The following is a 9,260-nucleotide window of genomic DNA, read 5'->3' on the forward strand; positions in this document are numbered from 1 at the left end:
AGAAAACAGGGGGGAAAAGAGAAAGAAATAAAAAGGAAGGAAAAGGAAATGAATAGAAAAAAAGAAAAAAAGATAGAATAAACAGAATCGAAGAAAGGAAAGAAAGGCCAAACAGTTCCCAGAATCAAAGTTTTGAACCGGAGAGAAAACAACAAAAGCCTGGTAGACCACGCGCATGAGTTCTCAATGGTATCGTTATAAGCAATATATTATAATTCTGCTATCCCATGCTTTCTTTGTAAACGATCAAGTTTAGAATTTTGAAAGAAATATATCAACTGTGAGTGGATATTCAAAATATTGATGAAATTTACAAAGGATCGTCAATCTAAGAAAATGATCAGGCGTTTTAATAAAGTTATTTTATTTTGATTTTAAAAAATGTTCACAAACTTTTAAAACTATTTTCAAGCACTTTCTTTAAAATTTTGTCAAACTATAGATATGACCAAGGAACTTATTTTTTTTAATGGAAATATCCACAAACTTTTAACATGGTTCTCCTTATGTTGTTATACTATGGATAAGTTTCACATTAAGCTAAAAACTACATCACAAGATGCTCTGAGAGCATTAATTAGGAAAATATTGTATTAATAATTATAATAAAAATTAGGAAAATTTCACAAAGGCTGTAAATCCTCCTTTGATCAGTTGTGTTGCGGTGATTTCTTTTGCATCATCATATTAGGATTAATCCATATATCCTAGGGCTAATTGAATAGCCGCAGTATGCACCATTAACAGAGGTGATCACGAAAAAAGGAGGATGCAACTAGGTCGAATTCGACTTCAACGGAAGGTAGAACACAGAAATTAATTTTGACTGTGAGAACATGCAACACAGTGGTTTCATAATATGTAAGCACATACGAAGGGACGGGCATATAATGTTCTAAAGTTGTGACATCGGTAGCAAGTCATCATAACCTTAACAGGAAACCCGATGGTCGGCTATGATTAACCCAAAAAAGCAGCCCTAGTAGTCATATAATCGACCTGAAACAACAGAACAGGCAAAAAAAAAACTTTTAAAAAGAAACTAACTAAGAGCATGGTTAATAGTATAGCCAACTGCTGGCTATAAGCAGTCTTATAGCCAACTTTACAGCTAGATTGTACAATAGTTAGCTATAAAAGAGTACTACTTTTATCATATATTGCCCATGTTTCATTCTCACAAAACACCTAGGAGCACGTGCTAGAGCTGGCTCTTCACGAAGAGCCCGCTTCCCTTCTCTCTCCTCTTCTCTTTCATCCAACTTAGCAAAAATATAGTATTTTAGTCCTTACACCCTGCTGACTGTACCTTATTGTACTTGCTCTAACAGAACAAGCAGATCTCACATTTCCCGAGAAAAAAAGCAGTTGTCACATTCTTCGACTGCCTTAATTTGCACATGTCTGTTCATACACAAAACAAGGCGCACATGGCTGCCTTAGTAGTTGTACTCGGCTCACTTGACTAATCATATGGAACTGGAAACAGTTTGTAACATAAACAACGAAAAAAAAGGATGTATGAAGCCATCTCATTCGAAAATCCAAACTTGTCCACCTTACTTAATTAAGCAGAGGCGGTTGGCGCGGAGGCGGCAACGTCGGAGGCGGTGTCGGAGGCCCCTTCCTCGGCGGACATGGTTTTGACGATCTTGCCTTTTCCCTTGCCCCTGGGCCTGCCACCGCCGGCGCCGGCAGCAATGCCGGGTCCGAGCAGCTTGGGACACAAGAGAGGCGTGCTGATCTCCATGATGGAAACCACGAAGGGGCGGGCGGCGACGACCTTGACGAGCTTGGCGACACTGTCAGCGCCCGGCGAGCGCAGGTACATCTGGCCGTCCTTGTCCTTGGAGTAGTCGATGGTGCCCATGTTCTTGTCCGTGTTGGAGAGCATGGTCTCGAGCTTGGCGACGCTGGTCTTCATCTCGCCCAGCTGGATGGGGTCGAAGTACTTGATGAGCACATGGTGCTGGAGGATCGTCCGCAGCTTCTCGGCCGGCACCGACAAGAGGGGCTTCACGGACCTCTCGGGGACGACTAGCACCGACGCCGACTTGAGCCGGCTCACGTCCTCGGCCACCTTTGTCTGGGTCAGGAGCCTCAGGAAAGTTGCGTACTGGGGCTTGTTGGCGAGCATCTGCGCCACATCGATGGCGGCCAGCGACGCCGGGGTCGCGGCGGCGAGGAGGAGGAGGAGGGCGAGAAGGATCTTGGACGCCATCGTGGTTGATTATTGTTTGTATGACGGTGATGGTGGGAATGTATGGCTGATTATAAAGGCTGGGTTTGCTGCTATTTTTGCCCAAGAGGTTGTCTGCTCCAAACATTCTGCGGACGGCCTGGCATTGGTTCCGGGTAATTTCAGACCATGGTTTCTATTAATGGAAATTGGAGGAGAGGCCTATATGTATTGGATCCATCTCATATTTTGGCCACTTGATATCTATATATGTCGGTTCTCCGCCTTTACGTGTTTGTGTTTATTTATAGCTGTTACCAAAGAAGGGGTATGTGGACGTGGCGTTTTAATTTTGTACTTGCATTTCTACGACGTTTATCACTTCTACATCATCATGTTTTGGGGGGCCTTCATTACATATGTATTAGTGTTGTACTACATCATTCCAAAAAAGATTAGAATATATGGTACGGTTGTTTTTGTCCAAAATTAGAAGTCCTTATGTAAATTGATGTGCCAGCATGACGCAATTCACAGTACTGTTGTCCCACGACAATCGTTTTTTACTGCAACATGGCAATCTTTTTTTCTCCTAGCTAGCTTGGCAATTACTGAAAATAAGGGCAATTTTGTCTTATACAGCAATTTTATCTTCGTTATAGCATGACAATTCCAGCATGGCTATCAATGACCGTGTGGGAAACTTCTATGTCATATCATGACAATTTTCTCTGCTGCAACATTTGCCATATCACACTATCTATAACATGACTGACATGGAATTTTTTTCTATAAAGGGTGCTATGTTACTTCAAAGTTTAAGCATTACATCCGGACTCTGCATAACTAGAATGGACACAGCCCTAAACGGAGTCCATTCTGACAAACAGTATAAAAAACCGGTGAAATACAATTAAATGTCTCTATGACGCCTAAGCTGGAAGGGGACCAATCCTAAGATTATTCTGCCATTCATATTGGGTAAAAATATCCCTCGCCGCAGCCTTTAATCTTATACACACATCCGTAAACATGTCTCGAATCATGGTGACAGACATGGCAATTATCTACAAACAACATCGCAAACTCTGGCGTCGTTCGCTTGCAGCCTCCGAGAGCGAACGACGTTGCACGATCATTTGTTCCAGGGGTGCACCTTCTCTCATAATTAAAGACCTCTCTTTCACACTTCAGCTCTACCCTGACCAATGCACCAATCAGTTGTCCTCGAGCTGAAAATGATGCTGTGGTGCCGAACTACGGTGGACGACTGATGCACGCTGCATGACTTGACACTTGACTTCCCTGGTCTATGTATAAACGACGAAAGATGAAGATTTTTTGCATGACTATGGGCCACTGACGCTGTCCTCAAGCCAGCCGAATTTTCCAAGGTTGACGGAAGGCAGACTTTGACCGTACCACTACCCGTCCCCTGTAATATATAAGGCTAGTATGCAGCTAGGAAGGGTCATGGAGCGCTCTTCTTTTTCTTCTTCTTCTTCTTCCTCCTCCATGGCACGCGGTGCTGCCCTCCTGGCTCTCATCTGCTGCTGCTGGTTAGCAATAGCATGCTCGGCGGCAGCCCAAGGTAAATAATTCAGAGAGATTTTATGATTAACTAGCACTCGCTGCTCAGCTGCCCCATTAGGATGACGATTGATGATACATGCATGCAGTTGTTCCGGACGGACACCGTGAGCCAAGGACTCCGCCATCACCGCAGCCCGGGAACCAGAACCCGGCGCCGGTCGAGATTGCGCCGCCACCGCCGTCTACAGGGACATTGGCGCTTGCGCCTCACCGCAAGACCCTGCAGCAGGCTGTTTCGAGCGTTCCTCGTGTATGAAGCACTGTCACTCCGATATGTTCTTCTCTATTCATGTACGATTGGTGATCGTGCCAACTAAGGCAACAAACATAAGACCACGGAACGTGTAATCTTACGTTCTTGGTGACCAGGCTTGTTTGTTGGGCATGATCCGCTTTATATATAAAGCAACAACCAATATGCCAATCGATACCAGGCTTTGTGCAGCTCTTCATCTTCTTCTTCTTCTTCCATGACACGCTGTGTTGCCCTCCTGGCTCTCATCTGCTGTTCATTAGCATGCTCGGCGACGGCCCAAGGTAAATAAGTAAGAGATATTTTACGATTAACTACTACACGGAAGGGTGGCCGTCTGATTCTATCGGCAGTTAAGTTGTGACGATGAAACTAGTAAAGTATAAAGTTGTTTGTGCTTGCTAGTTTCATTATGTCAAGATGCCATATTTATTCATAATTTCTAAAAATATGGCAGTTAAGTTATTTTTTATCAGATAAGTAAGTACTTACTAATATGATAAGTAAGTACAACAAATGTGGTAAGTAAAAGCTGTTACATCTTTGGGAGAAAAAAAGATCCAACCAGGGCAACATCTTGCTTGTTACATCTTTTGTCTAGCTTTTTTGTAAGTAGATACATGTTCTTGTAAGGTAGCTAGGATGGAGATTTTGTATGTACCTGTGATGTTTTTGGTCCTTATTTATGTTAAGTCACGACATGTCTCAGTAGAGTGGAGAAATAAGAGATCACAGGATGGATGGAAATGGTTAGGACCGTGGGAAGTGCTTCGTAATCAGTTGTGGGCGCACCGTTTTTAGGCCGAGCTCTCATGGCTTTTGGTCTAGGAACAGACTGGCTTTAGTGAGTTGTCCCTTCCGTGCTCAAGGGGATGGAAGGTGACGTACGCAGTAGGGCCGCCGCACGGGAAGCACTGGGTGCGGCGCCGCTGCCTAGTGGCTTTCTTCGTTTTTTTAATCTTATTTCAACTTCAGACTTTTTGTGTCCTTAATATGCATTATTCAAAGAGGCCTCATACATTTTCAACCCTTTCTCACCTCATTTGCTATTTTTCATGTATTAAATAATTTTTTTATTGAGCTAAATGACCCTGAAATCGAAAAGGGCTACAAATCATCTCGGAAAAGGCATGTGCTAAAAAGTTAGAAGGGTTACGGCAAAACAGGATGCACTTCGTGTACAAACTGGACTATCTCATTCGAAGTATCACGGTTTCACATGACATTTCATTTTTTTAATAACCTAAACATTAATAAATTTAATATAATGATAAAACACACTAATATAAAGTGAAAATAGATGCGTTTATAGAGAAAATTTAATCTAAATACAAAGTACGTCATTCACACCGCACAACGAGCACTTTGAATTTTTAGGTTGAATTTTCTCTATAAGAACGCATACTTTAAGTTGGGAGCCGCTGAGGGGCTTATAAACCACTAGCAGCCTGCTTCGCTTGGCGAGGTGGGACTAAACTTCCTCGGACATGCTAGGAACATGCCTTTAGTCCCGGTTGGTAGCACTAACCGGGACTAAATGTCCCTTCCCGTCGTTTCACCTGGCAAAAATAGACCTTTAGTCCCGATTGATGTTTCCAACCGGGACTAAAGGTCTATTCGTATATATACTCACCCAAATAATTATGTACTTTCAGTTTTGTGCTTCCTTCGATCTCTCGCCGCGCCGACGCCGTCTCGCCTCTCCCCGATGCCGGAGCTCGTCGCCGCCCCCGACGCCGGCCGACCGCGCCTCCCCATGCCGATCCCCGACGCCGCTGATAACCCACAAGTATAGGGGATCGCAAAAGTTTTCGAGGGTAGAGTATTCAACCCAAATTTATTGATTCGACTCAAGGGGAAGCCAAAGAATATTCTCAAGTATTAGCAGTTGAGTTGTCAATTCAACCACACCTAAAAGATTTAGTATCTGCAGCAAAGTATCAGTAGCAAGGTAGTGTGATAGCTACAGTAGCAACAGTAACTAGTAGCAGCAAAGTAACAACAGTAGCAGCAAAGTAACATCAGTAGCAACAGAGTAACAGTAGCAGCATCGACATCAGTAGCAGCAAAGACAGCAGTAGCAACAGAGTAACGTAGCAAGGTCTAGTAGGAAAAGACTCGTAGGCATTGGATCGGTGATGGATGATTATGCCGGATGCTATTCATCATGCAACAGTTATAACACGGAGAGATAAGTAACTAGCTCCAGTTTGTCAATGTAATGTGGGCATGTATTCCGTATGTAGTCATACGTGCTTAGGGAAAAGAACTTGCATGACATCTATTGTCCATCCCTCCTGTGGCAGCGGGGTCATAATGGAAACTACGGGATATTAAGGTTCTCCTTTTAATAAAGAACCGGACCAATGCATTAACACTTGGTGAATACATGAACTCCTCACACTATGGTCATCTCCGGGAGTGGTTCCGGCTATTGTCACTCTAGAGTTGCCGGGTCATAACACATAGTAGGTGACTACAACTTGCAAGATAGGATCAAGAACACACATATATTGGTGAGAACATAATAGGTTCAGATCTGAAATCATGACACTCGGGCCCTAGTAACAAGCATTAAGCATAGCCAAGTAGTAGCAACATCAATCTCAGAACATAGTGGATACTAGGGATCAATCCCCGTCAAAACTAACTCGATTACATGATAGATCTCATCCAACCCATCACCGTCCAGCAAGCCTACGATAAGATTACTCACGAATGGTGAAGAACCACTAGTGGAAAACGGGCCTTTGGCCGGGACCCTTTAGTCCCGGCCTGCCTCTGGGCCGGGACTAAAGGCCCGACCACGTCGCCCCAATTCTCAATGCCTCCGTCGAGGCTTTAGTCCCGGCCCGTAAGGAGCCTTTAGTCCCGGTTCGTGTCCCAAACCGGGACTAAAGGGCTACGCGGTGGGCAGCCCGCATGTGCGCCACCTTTAGTCCCGGTTCGTGTCTCAAACCGGGACTAAAGTCCTCTACCTATATATAGCACAGCCTCCCTCTCCCCTCTTCCTTGCATTTTTCTTAGATGGAGGATTGTGGGTGGGTGCTAGCTCTCCACTTTTTTTGATGCACTAGAGGTGTTTGTTGAAATGTGTGTTAGAGCGATGCCGCTTTAGTTCACCGAACACAACTACGATATGAGATGCCTGAGCCACGCTTAAACCTCTTCCTCTTTATTTCTACTTATTCTAAAAGGTTAGCAACTATATTTCCTCGTTTAGACCGTGCGGTACTAATTTTTAGGATCGTGATTGTATTTGATATACTGTCGTATAACACAGATGAGCCATCCATGGATGTACGGTGATCGACGCACAACCGCTTACAGAGAAGGCGTGCATTCTTTTCGAGATGCAGCCGATGCGAACAAGCATGGTGGTGGCTATATGTTTTGTCCATGTGTTGAATGTCGGAATGAGAAGGATTACACTTCCTCAAGAGTCATTCAGAGCCACCTGCTTCGGTCCGGTTTTATGTCGGGCTATAATGTTTGGACCAAGCACGGAGAAAGAGGGGTTATGATGGAAGACGACGATGAAGAAGAAGAGAACGATGATGACAACTACCGATCTATGTTCCCTGAGTATGCTGATACCGCAATGGAAGACAATGAAGAAGAAGATCAGGATGAAGAACGGGAACCAGATGAGCCCGCTGATGATCTTGGTCGGGTCATTTCTGATGCACGGCGACGTTGCGACACAGAAAAGGAGAGGTTGCAGTTCGAGCAGATGTTACAGGACCACAACTAATTGTTGTACCCAACTTGTGAAGATGGCGAGAAGAAGTTGGGTAGCACACTGGAATTGCTGAAGTGGAAGGCAGAGACCGGTGTGACTGACTCGTCATTCGAAAAGTTGCTGGTACTGATAAAGAAGATGCTTCCAAGAAAGAACGAATTGCCCGCCAGCACGTACGAAGCAAAGAAGCTTGTCTGCCCTCTAGGATTAGATGTGCAGAAGATACATGCATGCCCTAATGACTGCATCCTCTACCGCGGTGAGAAGTATGAGAATATGGATAAATGCACCTGACGAAGAATCTCTGCGTGAATATTCTAGGCTTCCTGGGCTTGTATGGGAAGTCAAAAGATACACCGAAAGCACGGGAGGACCAGGAACGTCATAAAGGAAGAGATGGCATGCATCCAGGGCAGTTTCAAGGGCGTGCCAGCTACGCTCTTACTAAGGAAGAGAAGGAAATCTTCTTTGAAGTCCTTTTCAGTATCAAGGTCCTGACTGGCTTCTCGTCGAATATAAAGGGAATCGTAAATATGAAAGACAAAAAATTCCAAAACCTAAAGTCTCATGACTGCCACGTGCTTATGACGCAATTGCTTCCGGTTGCATTGAGGGGAATTCTACCGGAAAATGTTCGCCTAGCAATTGTGAAGGTATGTGCATTCCTCAATGCAATTTCTCAGAAGGTAATCGATCGAGAAAGTCTATCAGGGTTACAGATTGATGTGGTCCAATGTCTGGTCAGCTTTGAGTTGTTGTTCCCGCCATCCTTCTTCAATATAATGACACACCTCCTAGTTCACCTAGTCGAAGAGATTAGAATTCTCGGTCCTGTGTTTCTACACAATATGTTCCCCTTCGAGAGGTTCTTGGGAGTCTTAAAGAAATATGTTCGTAACCGTGCTAGGCCAGAAGGAAGCATCTCCAAGGGCTATGGAACAGAGGAGGTCATTGAGTTTTGTGTGGACTTTCTTCCTGACCTTAAGCCGATTGGTGTTCCTGAATCTCGGTATGAGGGTAGGCTGACAGGAAAAGGCACACTAGGAAGGAAAGCAAAAGTATGTATGGACGGGCATTCTTTCTCTCAAGCACACTACACAGTTCTGCACAATTCCACCGTGGTGGCTCCGTATATCTTGAGACACAAGAATATTCTACGCTCCGAAAACCCGGGGAAGGCTGACTCTTGGATTAAAGGGGAACACGAGAAGACTTTCGGCAGTTGGTTGCACACACATCTCATGAATGACGACACCGTTGGAGATGAGCTGTAATGTTTGGTCAGGCCACCATCTTCGACTATATGTACTTTCCAAGGATATGAGATAAATGGGAATACATTTTACACGGTTGCCCAAGATAAAAAGAGCACCAACCAAAATAGTGGTGTCCGCTTTGATGCAACAAACGAGAATGGGCACTGTTTGGAAACATATTACGGGTACATAGAGGAGATATGGGAACTTGACTATGGACCTACTCTTAAGATCACT

General features: G+C 44.4%; 1 protein-coding gene and 1 long non-coding RNA gene across 2 annotated transcripts; one reads left to right on the top strand and one right to left on the bottom strand.

Moving 5' to 3' along the window:
• Positions 1–1,567: 1,567 nt before the first annotated feature.
• Positions 1,568–2,243, bottom strand: LOC123439139. The gene has a single exon (XM_045115888.1). The coding sequence runs from the start codon at positions 2,219–2,221 to the stop codon at positions 1,568–1,570; it is 654 nt and encodes a 217-aa protein (XP_044971823.1). The 5' UTR covers positions 2,222–2,243.
• A 1,423-nt stretch (positions 2,244–3,666) lies between these two features.
• On the top strand, positions 3,667–5,052 carry LOC123439140. The gene is made up of 2 exons (XR_006630033.1): positions 3,667–3,770; positions 3,859–5,052. It is a non-coding gene; the product is annotated as an uncharacterized LOC123439140 (long non-coding RNA).
• Positions 5,053–9,260: the final 4,208 nt, after the last annotated feature.

Source organism: Hordeum vulgare, chromosome 3H, assembly GCF_904849725.1.
Source record: "Hordeum vulgare subsp. vulgare chromosome 3H, MorexV3_pseudomolecules_assembly, whole genome shotgun sequence".
NCBI classification, from domain to species: Eukaryota; Viridiplantae; Streptophyta; class Magnoliopsida; order Poales; family Poaceae; genus Hordeum; species Hordeum vulgare.